At 44.9% G+C, this 23350-nt stretch overlaps 1 protein-coding gene across 1 annotated transcript in view; it reads left to right on the top strand.

The window, feature by feature from the left end:
• CUNH2orf92 (chromosome unknown C2orf92 homolog) overlaps positions 1 to 22677 on the top strand; it is a 33560-nt gene extending 10883 nt beyond the window's left edge. Inside the window, 6 exon segments of the mRNA XM_058428698.1 lie at positions 7656 to 7754; positions 9009 to 9080; positions 18661 to 18771; positions 20777 to 20833; positions 20836 to 20926; positions 22280 to 22677. Of these exon segments, the coding sequence (XP_058284681.1) occupies positions 7656 to 7754; positions 9009 to 9080; positions 18661 to 18771; positions 20777 to 20833; positions 20836 to 20926; positions 22280 to 22412 (563 nt within the window). The 3' untranslated portion in view covers positions 22413 to 22677.
• The last annotated feature ends 673 nt before the right edge of the window (positions 22678 to 23350 follow it).

Genomic DNA, 23350 nt, shown 5'->3' with positions numbered 1-23350 from the left:
AATAGAAGACTTGAACAGCACTCTAAACCAATTAGACCTAGCAGACATATCCAGAACAATCCACCCAACAACAGAAGAATATGTATTCTTCTCAAGCGCATGTGGAATATTTGCCAGGATAGCCCATATGTTAGGACACAAATCTTCATTAATTGAAAAAGACTGAAATAATACAAAGTATCTTTTCAGATCACAATGGAATGAAACTAGAAATCTACAACAGAGGGAAATCTGGAATATTTACACACGCGGAGATTAAGCAACACACTCTTAAATAATCAGTGGGTCAAAGAGGAAATCACAAGGGAATTTAGAAACTGCCTTGAGATAAGTGCAAATTAAACACAACATGCCAAAACTTGGGATGCAGTGAAAGCAATGCCAAGAGGGAAATTTATAGATATAAATACATTCATTAAAAAAGAGAATCTTCTCATGCCTGTAATCCCAGCACTTTGGGAGGCTGAGGCGGGCGGATCACAAGGTCAAGAAATCGAGACCATCCTGGCTAACATGGTGAAACCCTGTCTCTACTAAAAGTACAAAAAATTAGCCGGGCGTGGTGGCGGGCACCTGTAGTCCCAGCTATTCGGGAGGCTGAGGCAGGAGAATGGCATGAACCCAGGAGGCGGAGCTTGCAGTGAGCCGAGATCGCTTTGCTGCACTCCAGCCTGGCAACAGTGAAAAACTCCATCTCAAAAGAAAAAAAAAAAAAAAAGAGGATCTTAAATAAATAACCTAATTGTACATCTAGAGGAACTAGAAAAAGAACAGCATATTAAGTTGAAAGCTAGGAGAAAGAAGGAAATAACAGAGGAAAGAAGTGAAATAACAGAAAAACAATAGAAGAGAACTGATGAAACCCAAAATTAGTTACTTAAAAAGACCAACAAAATTGACAGACTTCTAGCTAGATAGGTAAAGAAAGAAGACGACCCATTATTAATTCAGAAATTAGAGTGGGAATATTACTACTAATTTTCTGGAAATAGAAATCATTTAATGAGAGAAGAATATAAACATTTGTATGCTCACAAATTGGGTGACCTAGATGAAATTTTAAAATTCCTGGAAGCACACTAACTACCAAAATTGACTCCAGAAGAAATAAGAAAATCTGAATAGACATATAACAAGTAAGGAGAATGAATCAGTAATCAAAACTTTCCAACGAAGAAAGTCTAGAATTAGATGTGTTCTCTGGCAAAATCTAAAAAAGCTATAAATAAGAACTAACACCAGTCCTCAAACTCTTCCAAGAAGCTGAAGAGGAAGAAACACTTCCTAGCTTACTCTAAGAGGCCAGTATGGCCCTGATACCAAAGGCAGACAAAGTCACTACAAGAAGACTAGAAACAAATGTCTCTTATAAATATAAACAGAAAAATCCTCAACAGAACATTATCAAACCAAACCCAATAGCCTATTAAAAGGACTATACACCAGACCAAGAAGGATTTATTTCCGGAACAGAAGGATGGTTGAACATAATAAAAATCAATCACTGTAATATACCACATTAATATAATGAAGGAGAAAAAATATGATTTCAATTGATGCAGATATAGCATTTGACAAAATTCAACACCCTTTCATGATTAAAAAAAAAAAAACCTCTCTACAAACTAGAAATAGAAGGAAACTACCACAACATAATAAAGGCCTGTTTGAAAAACCCACAGGTGATATCATGCTCAATGTTGAAAGACTGAAAGCTTTCCTCAAAGATCAGGAACAAGGCAAGGATGCCTGTTGTCACCAATTCTATTCAAGACAGTACTGGAAGTCGTAGCCAGAGTCATTAGGCAAAAAAAAAAAAAAAAAGAAATGAGGCATCCAAATCAGAAAGGAAGAAATAAAATTATTTCTGATTGCAGATGACTTGATCTTGTATGTTAAAAACCATATAGACTCCACACACACACAGACAAAAACATGTTAGAACCAGTAAATGAATTTAGCAAAGTTGTGGGGTACAAATTGAACACACAGAAATCAGTTGTGTTTTTATACACCAACAATATATACACTAAAAATCCAAACAAGTGATGAGAACAATTAATCCATTTATAATTATATCAAAAAGAATAAAATACTTAGAGATAAACTTAGCCAAGAAAGTGGAAGACTTATACCAGTACTGAAAACTACAAAGCATTCATAAAAGAAAATAGAGAAACAAAAAATCTCATGTGCATGGACTGAAAAACTTAATATTGTTAAGATGTCAAAATTGACCTGGCGTGGTGGCTCACACCTGTAATCTTAGCACTTGGGAGGCTGAGGCAAGAGGATCACTTGAGCCTAGGTGTTTGAGATCCAGCCTGGGCAACACAGTAAGACCTGGTATCTATTAAAAAAAAAAAGATGTCAAAATTGCCCAAAATGATCTGCACATTCAGTATAATCCCTATCAAAATCTCAAGGGCTTTTTTCCCAGCAAGAGAAAAATCTGCCATAAGATTCGTGTGGAATTTCAAATGCTTCAAACAGCAAAAATAGTCCTGAAAAAGAAGAAAAAAATTGGAGGAATTTCACTTTCTCATTTCAAAACTTGCTACAAAGCGCAGTTATCAAAACAGTGTGATACTAGTATAAGGCTAATCATATAGACCAGCAGAATAGAATAGAAAGTTCAGAAAGAAGTGCATATGTCTATGGTCAATTTTTCTTTTTCTTTTTTTTTTTTTTTTTGAGATGGAGTCTTGCTCTGTCGCCCAGGCTGGAGTGCAGTGGCGCGATCTCGGCTCACTGCAACCTCCATCTCCCGGGTTCACGCCATTCTCCTGCTTCAGCCTCCCGAGTACCTGGGCAGGTACACGCCACCATGCCCAGCTAATTTTTTTTTTTTTTTGAGACGGAGTCTCGCTCTGTTGCCCAGGCTGGATTGCAGTGGCGTGATCTCAGCTCACTGCAAGCTCTGCCTCCCAGGTTCACCCCATTCTCCTGCCGCAGACTCCCGAGTAGCTAGGACTACAGGTGACTGCCACCATGCCTGGCTAATTTTTTGTATTTTTAGTAGAGACAGGGTTTCACTGTGTTAGCCAGGATGGTCTCGATCTCCTGACCTCGTGATCTGCCCGCCTTGGCCTCCTAAAGTGCTGGGATTAGAGACGTGAGCCACCGTGCCCAGCCAGTCAATTGATTTTCAACAAGGGTGTCAAAGCCAACAGAGTGGAAATAACAGTCTCTTCAGCAAATGGTCCTGGGAAAACTGGAAGGTCATAGGCAAAAGAATGAAGCTAGCTCATTACCTCATACCATATACAAAAATTCAAAGTGGGTCAAAGATCTAAATTTATGAGCTAAAACTATTAGTCTCTTAGAAGTAAACATAGGTAAAAATCTTCATGACCTTGAACTAGGCATGTGATGTTTTAAGTTTGACACCAAAAGCAGGCAAAAAGAGAAAAAATAGCTAAATTGGACATCATCAAAATTAAAAACTGTTGTATATCAAAGGCATTTCTCCCACAGAATGAGAGAAAATGTTTGCAATTTGCATATCTGATGAGGGATCAATATCCAGAAGACAAAGCAAACTCCTGTAACTTAACAACAAAACAAACAAACAACCCACACCAAAAATGGGCAAATAACTTGAATAGCCATTTTCCAAAGAAGATATACAAATGGCCAATAAACACATAAAAAGATGCTCAACACCATTAGTCATTAGGGAAATGCAAAATATCACTATTCACACTTCTTAGGATGGCTTTTTTTTTTTATTTTTGAGACAGAGTCTTGCTCTGTCACCTGGGCTGGAGTGCAGTGGCACAATCTTGGCTCACTGCAAGCTCCACCTCTCGGGTTCATGCCATTCTCCTGCCTCAGCCTCCCGAGTAGCTGGGACTACAGGTGCCCACCACCATGCATGGCTAATTTTTTGTATTTTTAGTAGAGACAGCGTTTCACTGTGTTAGCCAGGATGGTCTCGATCTCCTGACCTCATGATCCACCCACCTCGGCCTCCCAAAGTGCTGGGATTACAGGTGTGAGCCACTGCACCTGGCCTAGAATGGCTGTTTTTTTTCTTTCTTTTCTCTTTTTTTTTGAGACAAAGTCTCACTCTGTCGCCCAGGCTGGAGTGCAGCAGTGTGATCTCAGCTCACTGCAAACTCTGCCTCCCAGGTTCACGCCATTCTCCTGTCTCAGCCTCCTGAGTAGCTGGGACTACAGGCGCCTGCCACCACGCCCGGCTAATTTTTTGTATTTTTAGTAGAGACGGGGTTTCACTGTGTTAGCCAGGATGGTCTCGATCTCCTGACCTCGTGATCCGCCCAACTTGGCCTCCCAAATTGCTGGGATTACAGGCGTGAGCCACCGTGCCTGGCCTTTTTTTTTTCCTTTTTTTGAGACAAAGTCTTGCTCTGTCACCCAGGCTGGAGTGCAGTGGTGCAATCTCGGATTATTGCAACCTCCACCTCCCAAGTTCAAGCAATTCTCCTGCCTCAGCCTCCCTAGTAGCTGGGATTATAGGTGCCTGCCACCAAGCCTGGGTAATTTTTGCATTTTTAGTAGAGATGGGGTTTTGCCATGTGGGCCAGGCTGGTCATGAACTCCTGACCTGAAGTGATCTGCCCTCCTCGGCCTCCCAAAGTGCTGGGATTACAGGTGTGAGCCACCATGCCCAGCCAGAATGGCTATTTTTTTAAAAAGAAAAATAACAAATATTGGTGAGGATGAAGGAAATTGAAACCCTCATACATTGCTGGTGGGAAGATGTAAGATGTAAGATGGTGTAAGATGGTGCAGCTGCTACATGTCCATTTTGGGCTGTTATAACAGAATACCACAGCCTAGGTAATTTGTAATAAATTGAAATTTATTGGCTCACAATTCTGAAGGCTGGGGAGTCCAAGACTGAGGGGCCAGCATCTGGCAAGAACCTTCTTGCTGTATCATCACCCCATGGCGGAAAGCGGAAATGCCATAGAGGGTGAAAGAGAGAGCAAGGGAGGGCTGAACTTGTCCTTTTAAATGGTATGCACTCTTGTGATAACTAACCCATTCCTGTGATAACCATATTAACCTCTTAATGAGGGCACAATTTCCATGACCCAAACACCTCCATTAGGCCCTACCTCCTAACGTGATGACTACATTGGGAATCAAATTTCCAGCACATGAAATTTGAGGACACATTTAAACCATAGCAATGGATATAGAGTTTCTGTTTCAGTTGATTTTTTTTTTCTTTTTGTTGAGATGGATTCTCATCCTGTCACCCAGGCTGGAGTGCAATGGCACGATATTGGCTCACTGCAACCCCTGTCTCCCTGGTTCAAGTGATTCTCTTGCCTCAGCCTCCCGAGTAACTGGGATTACAGGCATGCGCTACCATGCCCGGCTAATTTTTTGTATCTTTAGTAGAGATGGGTTTTCACCATGTTGGCCAGGCTGGTCTCGAACTCCTGACCTCATGATCTGCCCACCTCGGCCTCCCAAAGTGCTGGGATTACAGGTGTGAGCCACTGTGCCTGGCCCTGTTTCAGTTGATTTAAAAGTTCTGGAGGCCACGTGCCTCAATCCCAGCACTTTGGGAGGCCAAGGCAAGTGAATTGTTTGAGGTCAGAAGTTCAAGACCAGCCTGGCCAACATGGTGAAATGCTGTCTCTACTAAAAATTAAAAAAAAATTATCTGGGTGTGGCGGCATGAACCTGTAGTCCCAGCTAGTTGGGAGACTGAGGTGGGAGGATCATTTGAGCCTGGCAGGCAGAGGTTGCAGTGAGCTGAGACTGCACCACTGCACTCCAGCCTGGAGTTCTGGAAATAAATAGTGGTGATGTTTACACAACACTGTGAATGTTTCGAATGCCCTTAATTGTACACTTAAATAGAGTAAAAATGGGCCAGGCGTGGTGGCTTATGCATGTAATTTCAACACTTTGCAAGGCTGAGGTGGGAGGATCACTTGAGGCCAGGAGTTCCAGACCAGCCTAAGCAACATAGCGAGACCCTGTTTCTACAAAAAATTAAAAAAATAGCCTGATGTGGTGACACATGCCTGTAGTCTCAGCTACTCAGGAGGCTGAGGCGGGAAGATTGCTTGAGGCCAAGAGTTCAAGGCTGCAGTGAGCTATGATTACACCACTGCAGTTCAGCTTGGGTGACACAGTGAGACTTTGTCTTTAAATAAATAGCAGAAATGGAAATTTTATGTTAAGTGTATTTTACCACCACCACCACAACAACAAAGCAAAGCCAAGGCCCAGGGTAGTCCTCTTTAGCAGAGAGCTGAGACGGAGAAAAGGGTTCTGAACCACAGCTGTCTGCTGAAGGAAGCTGTTCAAATGCCAGTGAAGTCTCTCCTGAGGGTGCCTGGGCTGTGCATCAGGAGTGAAGGTTGAGGGTCACCTTAGGTGTGAGAAGGAGCACGCGGGAGAGTGGCGCTGATGCTTCCCACTGGGTTAGGAGGCATTCGGATCACAGAGCGATGCCTGTTCATTCCTGCTTGCAAGGGAGCAGATCTCTCGACACCCGATGGGCCTCCATTCCGTTCCGGCAGCTGTCTGTGTCAGGAGCGCTGGGCTTGCTCCTCCCCATGAGAGCCATCACAGAGGCCTCGGGCAGTCTGCATAGACGACTGCCTGGCAGGTGACCAGGAGGGGATGAATGAGCAGATGCCGGTAGCACTTGCAGTCCCCCTAGCTGTGCCCTCAGCACCTGCTGTCTAGGAGGCAGAAGCCTTGTTCTCGGCCTTGCAGATGACCCCAGCGTCTCTGAATTCGGCCCCATATGTGTAGGAGGGGAGTGATTGCATCTGAAGATGGGAGTCTGGTTGGGGGTTTGGGAAGCTCTCATCACCCCTCAAGAGCCCACTGACCAGCCCAGCTCACACCAGGTGGGCCTTGGCATTGGAGGCCACGGCTCAACTCTGCAGCTCCCTCTGGGCAGCATTTCCAGGGACTCGTAGGTCAGCACGGTCATCAAGGACGGGTGGTGAGAGCAGCTCCTCATTTTCCTGGTGACCCTGATGGTTCATTTTCTGGTGTCTCTGTGGTGAGCTTCTGTTACATCAAGCGAGTGGAAACCACCAAGGACCAACAGCCCTGGAAATACACTGAGAATGCAGGATGAGTGGGGTTTGCGAGGACTGTTTTCTGGGACTTAGCAAGGAAAGCCTAGAGGGGAAAGTAAAACTGCTTCTTCCCAGGGAAGCCAGAAGCCTGAGAACTTAAAAGGGAAGGAGAACTTAATATATTTCAAAAATGTAATCCTCAGGAATTAGCAACAGCTTTATAAAGAAAGAGCTTTCTGAGCTTTTAGAATCTGTTCTGATTCATCTGTGCCCCTACAAACTTTACCCTATTTTTATGAGTCATCTCGTGAACAGCCTCAAAGGTGCATCAGAATGACAACAAAAACAAGAATTATTAGGGCAGTAAGTATCAGGAGATCTGGGGCCATATATCTTTAGCGGGCAGTGTTTACTGCCCAGGATGTCTCAGACAATCACAATTTTCCGGAAATGATTTAGGTAATTGGAGTTTTCCTTCCCAAGACAAGGCATTTTAGGGAATAACATCCCATATCCGTGGAGTTTGCATCATGTATTCACTGTATTCATAGACTGCTTTAGGTACGTAGAGAGCAAAATATATCAATCCTGAGTTGCTGTATTAACATGCCTTTGTTTGCTTCACTGGAGATGAAATTCTACTGCAGGTGTTTCCAAAGGTTCCATATGACCCATCATTTAACGAAACAACAGCAGTCAGATCCATTACAAAGACAGACATGAGAAAAGGCAAGTGTATGTCATTAGCACAATAAGTGCACACATTTCTATAGGCCTATGTGTTGTCTTAAATGTGCTATACTATCATCCTAGCAGACTTTAAACCAACTACTGGTGGGGCAAAGCCAAATTGAGATATGAAGGGAACAACTGTCTGAAATCCTCTCTATAACCTTCCACCCGCTATGGAATCTGTGGTCCAAAGTGTGAATATCCCTGTATTTTGGGGTGATCCTTGATGTGCAGTGTTAGGCAGGTTCTGCCACCCTGGAGGCATTCAGAGGACAGAAACCTGATCTGCAAGTGGGGTTCCCCACTCCCAACAACAGGAGCCCCTAGCAGCGTCCTAACTTTCAACCCAACACACGAATCCTTCTAAGTACACAACGTGGTTTGAGAGAGTTAGTGCAGTCATTAATACCCCATTCAGTGGATGATAAAACAAGACCAAAAAATGACTTACCTTAAGCACACCCATAGAAATGACACATGTGAAGAACACACTCTTTCCCCAAAGCAGCTTCATATGACGGGAAAAATTTAGCACTCTGAGAATTAAGATAGGTATTTGCTCACAGTAATAAGGATAGAATAGTATATTGGAAATCTGCCAGCTGTGGGTACAAGTGCCCCAGGCAGGGAGGGGGAATGGGCACTGTGTTGGTATTCTGCAGACAGATGTTTGCACCCCAATTCCTGAGGGTAGTTTCCCTGAGGGTAGCCCAGGACAACTGCCTGGGCATTTCTGCAATCAGCAGTGAGGTGGCACCTCTGTCTACATTGAGGCATTCACTTTCAAACACACATTTGCTCATACAAGTTGAGTTCTATATTAGCATTTCAACTTAAAAATGGAAAACAAGGCCAGGCGCGGTGGCTCACGCCTGTAATCCCAGCACTTTGGGAGGCCAAGGTGGGCGGATCACTTGAGGTCAGGAGTTTCAGACCAGCCTGACCAACATGGCGAAACCCTGTCTCTACTAAAAATACAAAAAATTAGCCAGCCATGGTGGCTCATGCCTGTAGTCCCAGCTACCTGGGAGGCTGAGACATGAGAATCACTTGGACCCGGGAGGCGGAGGTTGCAGTGAGCCGAGATCGTGCCACTGCACTCCAGCCGGGGTGACAGTGAGACTCTGTCTCAAAAGACAAAAAAAAAAAAAAAAAAAAAATGGAATATGAACATGGGCCCAAGGTGCTTGCAAATGTATACTGATGAAGACCCTTTTTCTTATTATTTTTTATTCATGTGTCTTATCAAAGGAACCAGTGTTGCTTGGAATTCTCCTAAACCAGAATATTTCCTTGGCAGTGTGGACAAAATTCCCGATAAACGTAAGTGTAAATGCATAAAATTGGAATTGGGGGTCGATAAATCGTTGTTCTTTTTCCTTTTTTTTTTTTTTGAGATGGAGTCTCGCTCTGTCGCCCAGACTGGAGTATAGCGGTGCAATCTCGGCTCACTGCAAACTCTGCCTCCCAGGTTCATGCCATTCTCCTGCCTCAGCCTCCAAGTAGCTGTAACTACGGGTGCCCGACACCACGCCTGGCTAATTTTTTGTATTTTTTAGTAGATACAGGGTTTCACCGTGTTAGCCAGGATGGTCTCAATCTCCTGACCTCGTGATCCACCCGCCTCGGCCTCCCAAAGTGCTGGGATGACAGGTGTGAGCCACCAGGCCCGGCCCTTCCTTTTCCTCTTACCTGACCTGAATTCAGGGCTGAGGGTCTGGCAGATGGTACTCAGACTCTCTTGTAGAGAGTACAAGAGAGTACTTGTTTTTTTTTTTTTTTTTGAGACGGAGTCTCGCTTTGTTGCTCCTGGGTTCAAGCAATTCTCTGCCTCAGCCTCCCGAGTAGCTAGGACTACAGACATGCACCACCACACCCAGCTAATTTTTGTATTTTTAGTAGAGACGAGGTTTCACCATGTTGGCCAGGCTGGTCTTGAACTCCTGACTTTGTGATCCGCCCACCTTGGCCTCCCAAAGTGCTGGGATTACAGGTGTGAACCACCACGCCCAGCCACAAGAGGGTACTTGTACTTGGCTGTACAACGTGGGTGCTTCACCCTGAATTACGAAGAGTTTCCTAATCACTGGTAAGATTTATGATACCCATGGTTTCCCCAAATCCCACCCTGTGTGAGTCTGCTTCTGTGATATGTATAGCATGGAGGAGCAGATCAGAATGTTTATTCTCTGCAGGCAGACAGATGCCAGCCAGGAGGGAGAGAGAGCTGGCCGCAGATACCCGGTGCCTCCTCCCAAACTGACCTGGGCAGGTCCTTTCCCCGCTGGGGTGGTGGGGCTGGGCAGAGGCTGAGCACATTCCTGAGGTGCTGCCCCAGAGGAGGAATTCTACCCTCCTCAGGAGTGTGGGAAAGCGCTGCCTCCAGCTAGGAGCAGAGGCACATCTGAGCTATCTGATCATGCTGGAGGGAGATTGGCTCTGAAGACAGGATGAGCAGCTAGAATCCATGAAGCATTTCTCCCCTAGAAAGACTTAAAAGATTTAAAAGAAAAAAAAACAGGCCAAATAGGTCACTCTCCAAGCTGGTAAATATGTGGTCTTTCCTGGGTGCAGGATTATGAACCTGGCCAGGAGTTCCCGGGCCGCACCATGCATCAGCTGGAGGTCAGGGCTGGGGAATGGGAAGAGCTTATTAAAAATCCTTATTCCTGGCTGGGCGATGTGGCTCCCCTGAAGTCAGGAGTTCGAGACCAGCTACTCGGGAGGCTGAGGCAGGAGAATCGCTTGAACCCAGGAGGCAGAGGTTGCAGTGAGCCAAGATCGCACCACTGCATTCCAGCCGGGGCAACAAGAGCGAAACTCCGTGCTGGGATTACAGGTGTGAGCCACCACGCCTGAAAATAGTATGTTTTAATGTCTTGTTGGACTAGTTCCCCTTTGCAGTTTTTGTTTTTTCATTGTTTTCCTGGCTATTTTTGCATGTTTGTTTTTCCATGTGAACTTTAACATCAACTTGTCGAACTTCATCAAAAGGCTATTGGTATTCTGATTGGCATTGCATCAAATTTATACCACAATATTCACTGTGGGAAAACAGATGTTAGGTCATCCTATGCTAGAAATGGGAATGCCTGTCCAGTTCTTCGAGTTTATTCTCAGTGTGTGTTAAAGTTTTCCTTACACAGATTTTTACATGTATCTTAAGTTTATTCCTAAGTCACTTAATTTTCTGTGTTGCAATTGTAAGAGAGGGGGTTTCTCTATCATTATACCCTCTACCTACTTAATGTTTAGGTATAGGAAGGCTTGATTTTTGTATATTAATTTTATGTCCTATTGCCTTATTCAATTCTACATATACTGTTATAGAGATAGTTTTACTTCCTTTTTTTTTTTTTTGAGATGGAGTCTCACTCTGTTGCCCAGGTTGGAGTGCAGTGGCATGATCTCGGCTCACTGCAACCTCCTCCTCCCAGGTTCATGTGATCCTCCTGCCTTAGCCTCCCAAGTAGCTGGGACTACAAGCATGTGCCACCATGCCCAGTTAATTTTTGAATTTTTATTAGAGACAGGGTTTCACCATGTTGGCCAGGTTGGCCTCCAACTCCTGACCTCAGGTGATCTGCCCGCCTTGGCCTCCCAAAGTGCTGGGATTACAGGCATGAGCCACCATGCCCAGCCAGTTTTACATCTTTACCTATTGTTATGCCTCTACCTGATTTATTTATCATGTTTAATTGCATTGCTCATACCTCTAGGATAATCTTTTTTTTTTTTTTTTTGAGACAGAGTCTTGCTCTGTCACCCAGGCTGAAGTGCAGTGGCGCAATCTCGGCTCACTTTAAGCTCCGCCTCCCAGGTTCACGCCATTCTCCTGCCTCAGCCTCTCCGAGTAGCTGGGACTACAGGCACCCGCCACCATGCCCGGCTAATTTTTTGTATTTTTTTTTTTTTTTTAGTAGAGATGGGGTTTCACCGTGGTCTCGATCTCCTGACCTCGTGATTCGCTCGCCTCGGCCTCCCAAAGTGCTGGGATTACAAGCGTGAGCCACCGCGCCCGGCCACCTCTAGGATAATCTTGAATGGTTGCTGGAGATATAGTGGGCATCCTGCTTTGTTCTTGCTCTTGGAGAAAATGCCTCTTGAGTTTCCTGATTAAGAGTCAGGTTATAGGACTAATATGAATAAGGGATTATCTATCTGTATATCTATCCTTCCGTCTACACACATACATGTAAATATATATGCATACATATATTTATACTGAGAATGAGAATGTACCTGTCCAAAAAATACTTTTGGGTATTTTTTTCTGTTTCTATGAATTGAGTTACTTTAGACATCTCATGTAAGTTGAATCCTACAGTATTTGTCTTTTTGTGATTGGTTTAGTTCACGTAGTATAATGTCCTCAAGGTTAATCCATGTTGTAGCATATGACAGAATTTCCTTTATTTTATTTATTTATTTATTTATTTTTTGAGACAGAGTCTCGTGCTGTTGCCCAGGCTGGAGTGCAGTGGCGCGATCTCGGCTCACTGCAAGCTCCGCCTCCTGGGTTCACGCCATTCTCCTGCCTCAGCCTCCTGAGTAGCTGGGACTACAGGTGCCCGCCACCAGGCCTGGCTAATTTTTTTTGTATTTTTAGTAGAGATGGAGTTTCACCGTGTTAGCCAGGATGGTCTCGATCTCCTGACCTTGTGATCCACCTGCCTCAGCCTCCCAAAGTGCTGGGATTACAGGCATGAGCCACTGTGCCTGGCCCAGAATTTCCTTTCTTTTTAAGGCTGAATAATATTCTATTGCATGTATATACCATATTTTCTTTATCCATTTATCTGTTGTTGGACACTTGGGTTGCTGTCATGTCTTGGCTATTGTAAATAATGCTGCAATGACTATGGGTATGCAAATATCTCCAAGATCCTGTTTTCAGTTCTTTAGGATATATATCCAGAAGTAGGATTGTGGGGTCATATGGTAAATCTATCTTTAATTTTTTGAGGAACCTCCATATTGTTTCCATAGCAGCTACACTGTTTTACAATCCCACCAATATGTGCAAGAGTTCCCATTTCTTCACATCCTTACTAACATTTGTTATTACATATTTGCTTGAGTATTTAAAAAATCAGGAATGGGTATTGAATTTTTGGAACTAATCATATGATTATTTTCCTTAAGTCTATTAAGATTATATATATGATAATAATGAATTTCCTAGTGTCAAACCAACCTTGCATTCCTAGAACAAATTCTATTTGGTCATAGTGAGGCTTGGAGAGTCCAGTCACTGCTCAGGAATCTTGGGCCTGTGCCCAGCTTTTTCCCTGCTTCAGCACATCTGTGCTGTCATTCAGACTGGCAGGGGATTGGAAGGAGCCTTGGGGTTCCTTTAGCCACCAAGAAAGCAGCAGGTCCTTGTGTAGATATGTAGACTGAGTCATGATTTATAACTTTTAGTGATTGATACATATGACAGATGTTTCTCCGTTTGTATTCTTTTTCAATTTTTAAAAATTATTATAGAATACACATAATATGAAATTTACCTTCTTAACCATTTTTAAGGGCACAGTTCAGTGGTATTAAATACATTCATAATGTTATACAACCATCACCAGCATTCATCTCCAGAACTCTTTTCATCTTATAAAACCAAAATTCTATACCTATTAAATAATAACCATCCATTCCCCCATCTCTGCATCCCCTGTCAACCACCGTTCTACTTTCTGTATGATTTTGACTACTCTAAATATCTCACTTAAGTACAATCATACGGTATTTGTCTTTTTGTTACTGACATTTCATTTTGCATAATGTCCTCAAGGTTCATCCATGTTGTGGCATATTTCAGAATGTCCTTTCTTTTTTTTTGAGACAGAGTCTTGCTCTGTCGCCCAGGCTGGAGTGCAGTGGCGCAATCTTGGCTCACTGCAACCTCCGCCTCCCGGGTTCACGCCATTCTTCTGCCTCAGCCTCCTGAGTAGCTGGGACTACAGACGCCCACCACCACGCCTGGCTAATTTTTTTTTTTTTTTTTTGAGATGGAGTCTCACTCTTTCACCCAGGCTGGGGTGCAGTGGCGCAATCTCGGCTCACTGCAGGCTCCGCCCCCCGGGGTTCATGCCATTCTCCTGCCTCAGCCTCCCGCGTAGCTGGGACTACAGGCACCCGCCACCTCACCTGGCTAATTTTTTTGTATTTTTAGTAGAGACAGGGTTTCACTGTGTTAGCCAGGATGGTCTCGATCTCTTGACCTCGTGATCCACCCGCCTCGGCCTCCCAAAGTGCTGGGATTACACGCATGAGCCACTGTGCCTGGCTAATTTTTTTTTTTTTTTTGTATTTTTAGTAGAGATAGGATTTCACAGTGTTAGCCAGGATGGTCTCGATCTCCTGACCTCGTGATCCGCCCCCCTTGGCCTCCCAAAGTGCTGGGATTACAGGCGTGATAATCCCAGCCCAGAATGTCCTTTCTTTTTGAGGCCGAGTAATATTCCATTGTATATATCTACCATGTTTTGTTTACTCACTTATCCCTTGATGGATTTGGGTTGTTTCCACATTTTAGCCTTGTGAATAATTCTGTTATGAACGTGGATGTACAAATAATTCTTTGAGACCCTGCTTTCAGTTATTTTGGGTATATACTCAGAAGTGAAATTGCTGGATGATATGGTGATTTTGGTTTTAATTTTCTGAGGAACCGCCATACTGTTTCCCATCGTGGTGGTACCATTTACATTCCTACCAACAGCATACAAGGGTTCCAGTTTCTTCACATCCTCGCCAATTCCCTAATGATAGTGATGTTGAGCATCTTTTCAAGTACTATTGGCCATTTGTATATCTTCTTTGGAAAAATATCTATTCAAGTTCTTTGCCCTTTTTGAGTCCGTTGTTTGTATTTTTGTATTTTGTTGGGTGTCAGGAGTTCTCTCTATAGTCTGGGTATCATTCCCTTATCAGATAAACAATTTGCAAAGGTTTTTTTCCCATCCTGGGTGGGGTACCTTTTTATTCTGTTGACACTGTCTTTTGATGCACAAAATTTTAAAATTTGCATAAAGTCCAATTTGTCTATGTTTTCTTTGGTGCCCTGTGCCTTTGGTATCAAACTCAAGAAATAATTTCCGAATCCAATGTCATGAAGTTTCTGCCCTATGTTTTCCTCTAAAAGTTTTTATAGTTTTAGGTATTACATTTAGGTCTTTGGTCCATTGTGAGTTAATTTTTGTTTATGGTGTTGGGTAAGGATCTAACGTTATTCTTTCGCATATGATATCCTGTTTTCCTAGCACCATTTGTTAACCTATTAAAATTCTTGTGCTGGTTTTTGCAAATGTTAGGTGTGGTCTGCCCAGGAATGTATATTACAGTGCCAAGATACCTCAGCCCCTGAATAATGTACCTTCACCCTTGAATAAGAAAATGCCCCTGAATAATTTACCTTCACCCCTGAATAATCGTTGTTTAAGTAAAATCAAATTATATACTTGGGGAATAGAAAGCCTACTATCTAGCTTGATCTTTTGATTTCTAAAACTGTTTCTTCGGTCAATTGTCTAACATAATTTTACTTTCAAATCTTTATTTTTCCTTCAGGAGGAGCCAGAACAACATTTTTTCTTTTATTTTCTTTCTTTTCTTTTCTTTTTTTTTTTTTTTTGAGATGGAATCTCACTCTGTCATCCAGGCTGGAGTGCAGTGGTGCAATCTCAGCTCATTGCAACCTCCGCCTCCCAAGTTCAAGCGATTCTCCTGTCTCAGCCTCCCGAGTAGCTGGGACTACAGGCACGCATCACCATGCCCGGCAGTCTTGGCTAGCAAGACAGGTTTAGCAGGGTAGTTCTGGCTCAGAGTCCCCCATGAGATTGTAGTCAAGATTCTTCCAGATTCATTCTCTCACTCAAGACCTAACTACTGATCTCTCCTACCCAGTGGGAAGCACTGTGCTGGGAGCTAGAGAGCTCAGTGAGGCATTCTTGTCCTCCAAGAGCTCACAGCTCTTAGGAGAGTCAATCTAATCAATAAATAACTATTAGATACAAACATGCTAACATTGAAGGTCTTTAAAAAGTGCTTATGTTGTAATTGCACGGAGTTCTAGGAGAACAAGAGGCTGATCTCCTTGATAGGGTTTTTCCAAGTAGGAAGAGTGAGGGAAGAAGAGGGCTGAGAAGAACCGTAGGCAGTGACAAAGCTCATGTCCGCCAGCTGAGGGGGCTGATCAGATCCATCTTCAGAGAGTGGGAGCTGCTCTCAGGCTACTCTGCAGAGACAGTAAATTCCAGACCACACTGTCTGCACCTCCTCCTTGGCAGCAGTGACCATTCAAAAAAAGAAAAAAAGGCTGGGTGTGGTGCCTCATGCCTGTAATCCCAGCACTTGGGAGGCCGAGGCAGGTGGATCACCTGAGGTCAGGAGTTCGAGATTAGCCTGGCCAACATGGTGAAACCTCATCTCTACTAAAAATACAAATATTAGCTGGGTGTAGTGGTGTATCCCTGTAATCCCAGCTACTCGGGAAGCTCAGGCAGGAAAATCGCTTGAACCTGGGAGGCAGAGGTTGCGGTGAGCTGAGATGGTGCCACTGCACTCCAGCCTGGGGTCAGAGACTCCGTCTCCAAAAAAAAAAAAAAAGCCAATGGTCGAAAACATCTCTATAGGAGGAGGAGTGGGGAAATGACCATTCTGAGAAGTGAAGTGTCTTTTAAAAGGTGTGCCCAGGTCTGTGGACAGCAGCTGTAGCTACTGATGATCGTAGGTCCACTGAATGGAACATAGCATCAGTCCTAGCAATAACGTGCTATTAACATGTAATCAAAGGCTCATGTCAATATTAGAGTCTCCAAAACACAGAGAATGATGAAGATGAAAGACTTCAACTTTTCCTTGAGCACAAAGTCAGAGTTTCTTGGTTCTGCACTCCTTTAAGAAGGTTTTTACCAAGCCCAGCACATGCTTGATTGGCAGCTTGGGTTGAGCCTACACCATGGAAGGACGGGAGAATTGCTCTTGTAATGGGAGGCTGCTCCTATCATAGTTAATAGTTCTAAAGTTGGAAAGAAGTCTGGAAATGAAACTGTGTTGGTCAAAAATTTGATAATTGTGCTTATTTTTTCCCACAAAAAAATAATCCAACAAATGATCAAACACAACCCATCAAACATAAAAGACGCCTTCAGATTCTTCAAAGAACCTTAGGTAAATGAAAACTTACGTCCATACTGACGATAAGAATAGGCAGTGGCTCTTAATTCTGTCTTTTGCCTCCGGTAGAGAAAGAGAGTGAAAATGTGTTCCCGTGTCAGGTCTACCATTGCTGCAGCTCTGTGGAAGAGCAAGCCAAGCGCGCCCCCTAGTGGATAACTCCATGGTCGCCAGGGCTTTCTGTCTGTGGCTGTTAATCTGATTCGGATTTGACATGTTGCATTTCAAAAGTCAAGTTAATTATCAGTCTTATTAAATTGGGAGATTTCTCTCTTTTCTAAGCCAAGTTGAATAAGGAACAAATTTCTCTCTTTTTTTTCCAGGAATAACTAGAACTTCATGAGACTGTTATCAGACACCCACATGATAGTCTTAATCATATTGTGATAATTTTCTGTTATTTTATTTTATTGTTTAATTTTATTATTCTTTTGAGACAGGGTCTCGCTCTGTTACCTGGGCTGGAGTGCAGAGGTGTGATTATAGCTTTCTGCAGCCTTGATCTCCCAAGTTCAAGCCATCTGCCTACTTCAGCCTTTCTAGTAGCTGGGACTACAGGTGTGTGCCGCCGTGCCCGGCTAATTTTTTTTTATTTTTTTATTTTTTTTATTTTTAGTAGAGATGAAGTCTTGCTATGTTGCCCAGGCTGGTCGCAAACTCTTATTGCGACAGTTCTCTATCTCTCTGTGAACAAGGCCAAGGAAGGTTTACCAAACCCATCCAAAGCTGCCCCGCCCCCACTTCCAGCTCTTGGAGGTCTCCCACCTGGGGCTGGGGGCTCCAGCCTGCTTTGAAGTCTTCTGGGGTGTGAGATTCATTACTTCTCATCCTTTCCCATTCACTCTTTGATAGCTCATGTTCTAACTGCTAAACAGTCCAAACAGCTTTCCCTGGAGCACCTGCCCATTGGTTCTAGTTTGTTCCCCAGAGCTTCTCAAAACATCTCTCAGCCTCTTCCCAGGCCATCCTGCATCTGGCGAAGACACGCAGGCCATGCTGGCCTCTCAATTTTCTCCAAGCTAAACTCAGGCCCTTTGACAGGTCCCATATGCAAACGAGTCAGGCACTAAAGGGCAGAGCTAGGATGCAAATATTTCTCATTTTCGACTGTCTTCTTTCTATTAAACTATTCTGCAATCCCTCTACCAATACCTGAATATTTCAGTGTGGTTAATTTTCCTATCTTGTCCTCACAACTCAAGAAAATTTTTGTAGTACTTTGTGTTTTAAAAATTATTTTCGTGAACATTGTACAATCTGTGAAGTAGGTCTTATTATCTCTATTTTATGCAAGTGGAGAAGTAGGCTGGGGCTTAGAGAGGTTCTCTAAGTATGGTCCTCTACCCACAGAAGCAGCGTCTTTCAGGATCTGTGAGACACACACATTCCCAGGCCTACCCCAGACCTATGGAATCAGAAACTCTGGGGTGGGGCTTGGGAATTTGTGTTTTTATAAGCCCTCCCAGTGTGATTCAAATGCACACTCAAGTGTAAGAAATGCTGCCTCAGCTATGGGTGGGTTGCCCAGGAATTTGTTAGATTTTTAAAAAAGTAAACAAAAACAATAAAACACCAAAACACTGAGGTTCTGTAGGACATTTAGACTTTTCCAAGTCCTCCCTAACTCCTCACTTTGAGTCTAAAAGAAGATACTTTTATCATAAACGCTGAACTAATCACAGGCCATGGTTGTTTGTAGATGAACACATTTTATCTTTTGTAGATCACCTTTCAGAGGAGAAGAGGTTTAAAGAATCCTCTCTGTCCGACAGGGATTTAAGAGAGCAGTTAACTACTGTAGATAAAGAAACACCTCAAGGAGCAGCTAAACCAGGTGGGAATCTATATGGCATATAAACTAAGTATGATGCTTAAATACGGACAACTTCTGAATGTGTCTTTGCCTTTCATGGTATTTTAACTGACACCTTTAATTCATCCGCAAAAGTGAATTAAATCTGCAGTGAATACAATCTGCAGTTAAAATTTATGAATTAAACCAACTCCAGAGGCCGGGCACGGTGGCTCACACCTGTAATCCCAGCACTTTGGGAGGTCAAGGTGGGCGGATCACCTGAGGCCAGGAGTTCGAGACTACCCTGGCCAACATGGTAAAACCCCGTCTCTACTAAAAATACAAAAGAAAAAATTAGCTGGGCGTGGTGGCGGGTGCCTGTAATCCCAGCTATTCGGGAGGCTGAGCCAGTTCAAAATCACTTGAACCCAGTAGGTGGAGGCTGCAGTGAGCTGAGATTGCACCATTGCACTCCAGCCTGGGCAACAGGAGCGAGACTCCATCTAAAAATAAATAAATAAATAAATAAATAAAGGAAAAACCCAACTCCAGGAATTTCACCACTCTTCCAAAAAGATGCTACTTTTATATTGTTTCTGCACAGCCAGGGCTTCACCCTGGCTCATCCCTGAGCCCAGACCTGTTTAGAGTGGGCAGAAACTCACCCATGCTGGTACCAAGCACAGTACACCCCTCCACACTGCCACTCCCTGTCAAAATTATACCTGGTTGTCACTTCCTAATGCTTAGAAATTAAATGCCAAATTATTCCAGCAGAGCCTTAGAGCTGCTGGATACGCTGCCTCTTGGCATAGCATAGCTGAAGGTGGGAGGCTGGACATGCCCTGTTTTCTCCCCATCACCCAAGAAGACCCTTGCTCAGCACTCCCCTGTCTACATCACCGGCTGCCCTGGACAGCTCTCCACACGAAACCAGCCGATACCTGGGATCGCACCTCCATGCCTGATTTCCCTGAGGTCTTTTTCTTTTTTGGTCACATTATAAATGGGGTGACAGAAGCTCTAGGAGACACTGATGTCGGCTGAGATCTCCTTCCTTTGAGGTCTAGCTAAGACTGCCGTGTTTTCTCCAGCCTGTGCTCAGCAGTATTCCCATCCACTCTCACAATTTCTGTAAGTCCTCAGAGGGGCTCAGGAGCTCAGGATCATCTGTGGCCTTGTGTTTGCCTCGTGCTGATGCAGACGTGAAATCTCCCAAACCTACACACACGAGGCAGATTGTGTATGCAGTACAACTTCCTGAGGCCAGGGGGCAGAGGAGGGGCAGCAGAGAAGAGGTTGTATCACTGCCCTGTGGAAAGCTGCAAACGGAGTATTTGCCTCCATTGTTCTTGAAAGCCTTTGCAATAGGATTTCTCAGCCTCCTCTAGTGCCCCTGCCTCCTATCACCCATCTGAGCTCTGCTCTGTTCTCTTGACCCCCTACAAATTGGTCTGTGGAACCTTCTTTCTGGCTGCTTTGTTGCATGCCAGCCCATACCCTCAGTGTCTCATCTCCACCCCCCAAAAGCATCTCATCTGATCGCCAAATAGCAGATGAATGCATTTCCCCAAACAGCCAGTTCCTTCCCAAGAGGACTTCTGGAACCAGTGGCTAAGATGCCAAGGTTTTTTGTTTTTTTTTTGAGACGGAGTCTTGCTCTGTCGCCCAGGCTGGAGTGCAGTGGCGCAATCTTGGCTTACTGCAAGCTCTGCCTCCCGGGTTCACACCATTCTCCTGCCTCAGCCTCCCGAGTAGCTGGGACTACAGGCATCCGCCACGGTTAATTTTTTTTGTATTTTTAGTAGAGACGGGGTTTCACCGTGTTAGCCAGGACGGTCTTGATCTCCTGACCTCGTGATCCGCCTGCCTCGGCCTCCCAAAGGGCTGGGATTACAGGCATGAGCCACCGTGCCCGGCCAAGATGTCAAGGTTTTTATTCTGTTATGAATGGAATGAAGAGGTGTCCCTTGCAGGCTTAGTCCTGGTTGTGGGTAGCCTGGCGGGTATCTCTGTTCACTCTGCGCTGTGTCTTCTCATTTAGATGCTCACTTTAGGACTATGTCCTGCGGGCAGCTTTTGCACTTCCTGCAGAGGAACACATCATTGCCGCCGTCTCAGGGGTGGCCGTCCTCATGGCCACTGTGCTGTTGCTGCTTGGGTTGGCCTCATACATCAGGAAGAAACAGCCTTCGTGAGTGGTGCTGGCATGGCCTTCCTTCCAAGAACCCACGGGTGTTAGAACTCACGCTGCCCCCAGGGCTTCTTGCTGATCTGGTTTAGGAGGATGGCAGAAGCTGCAAGCCTGGTTGTGCCTCAGCTTCCCCTGGTCTGCTCTGTCAAAGCACATAGGACCTGGGCCATGGGTTTTAGGCACAGCCTGGGTGATTCTGATGCACAGCCAGGTTTAGGGATCCCTGGGTGGGCCAGGGTTGCCTCTCAGGGCCACTGTGGTTAGGCCAGACCTGTCCCCATATTGAGGGCTCTGGCTGAAAGATTGGTAAATAGGAATATGGATTTACAAAAGAAAGGAAAAACACAAATCTAAGAGGGTGAGGAGGGCTGAAGCCACGAAGGAGAGTGAAAGCAGGGCTGGTATTCAGCTTATTCACATTGGCACAGCTGCCCTGCTTGTTAGAATACTGAAAGCCTTCCCCGAGCTTCCCACTGACCTCCTGATCTTCTCCGTGATCCTGCAAATGAAGGATTAGTGCCTGGCCCAGCCGTGGCCCTCCAAGGCTCTGCTTCAGTGATGCTCATTTTGACTGGTCAGTGCCTGTCTACACCAGTTGTTAAATATTTTGGTTAGGCCTCTAGATGAGGGGGCTCAGGCACAGAGGCACTCACCACGAGCAGGCGCTAGAAAGCAAATGGTTTGCACTATGATGTGTATGCGTAGCTGCATTTTGAAATTACATGCTTCTTGCTGCATCCCCAGGGACACATATTCCTGACCACAGAAGGAAGAGCAGCTCCCCACAGCCCCTCAGTCCTGCCTGGCACTGCACTGAATGCTCAGCTTGCCCCTAGAGCAATGGGGTGGAAGCATGTGATGAGGGGAAGTGTCCATCCCCACCCCTACCCACCCTCTGACTCCAGAGGTAGCAGTGTTTGAATTTCCCCACAAGAGTGGCATTGCTTTCTCTCCAAGCCAAGTCTCCTGGGACTGGTGACCCATTCAGGCCACCTCCCCCCACCCCCACCTCCAGCGTCCTCTTCCTACCAAGCCTCATCCATTGGACCTGCCATTTTCCCTCCATGCCCCTTGAGATGCCAGCAGAAGTGGTCAGAACTGTGGCCCCCTCCCATAGGGACCAGTCAAAGCTGTGGGTGGCCTGAGTTAGTTAAGAGACACTGGGGGGAAGACAGTATCCCAGAGGCTCTGTGCTGCCCAGAGGCAAAAAGAATTTCACAGATGACAAACCTTACTGATGGGAAGCAGAATCCTCACCCTGGGAAGCATCAGCCTCCACCACTGCCCAGTGAGTAGACAGCAGGACTCCTGTGCGCTGAGCTGAGCACTGTGGGTTTTGTTGTTTTGTTTTAGATCTCCTCTGGCAAACACGACATATAATATTTTTATAATGGATGGAAAGACATGGTGGCAAAATTCTGAAGAAAAAAATTTCACAAAATATGCAAAAAAACAGAAACAGTTGACGAGCAGCTCCTGTGTCTAAGCCAGGTCGTGGGGCAGTCAAACCAGGACTTGAAACCACGATGCGAGGACATTCTCCATCCACACACCCCAGGGAGGCAATTCCATTTCTGCTCGGGAGGTGTATTCTACAAAAACGTCTGCTTCCCATCCCAATTTGAATGGACCAAGAAAAACTGCTTTACCATAGGACACTTGTGGCAATATGGCATCGATGGCCGGCGTCGGCGAACCCAACAGACTATGGACTTATCGTTTAATAAAGCATTGATTCATTTATTCAGTCATTCATTGAACAGATATTAATAGACCACCTCACATGCTGACAATATCAAAATACAATGAGGATACTAAGAGTGACCCAGGCCGCGGTGGCTCATGCTTGTAATCCCAGCACTTTGGGAGGCCGAGGCGGGTGGATCACGAGGTCAGGAGATCGAGACCACGGTGAAACCCCGTCTCTACTAAAAATACAAAAAATTAGCCGGGCGTGGTGGCGGGCGCCTGTAGTCCCAGCTACTTGGAAAGGCTGAGGCAGGAGAATGGCGTGAACCCGGGAGGCGGAGCTTGCAGTGAGCCGAGATCGCACCACTGCACTCCAACCTGGGTGACAGAGCGACACTCCGTCTCAAAAAAAAAAAAAAAGAGTGACCCAGGCATGCATTCTGTCCCGAGCAAGATCACAGTCCGGGGTGTGAACACAACCATACTAAATAGCTTTTATGGGAGGTGGGAGTACAGAAAGTATTATATCTGCAAAGAAACTGCTAAGAATTGTGGGAGCTCCCCAGGAGGTGATTTCCTGCTTGCATGATCAGGAAAAAGAAATGGGGTAATTGGGAGTGTCATGAAGTGGGGTTATTTATTTCTTTATTGAGTCGGAGTCTTGCTCTGTCGCCCACGCTGGAGTGCAGTGGCGTGATCTCGGCTCACTGTAGCCTCTGCCTCTGGGTCCAAGTG

The sequence above is a fragment of the Hylobates moloch genome, unplaced genomic scaffold, assembly GCF_009828535.3.
Source record: "Hylobates moloch isolate HMO894 unplaced genomic scaffold, HMol_V3 SCAFFOLD_15, whole genome shotgun sequence".
Taxonomy (NCBI): domain Eukaryota; kingdom Metazoa; phylum Chordata; class Mammalia; order Primates; family Hylobatidae; genus Hylobates; species Hylobates moloch.
Note: the sequence above shows the minus strand (reverse complement) of the source record. Positions and strands in the feature narration are given on the sequence as shown.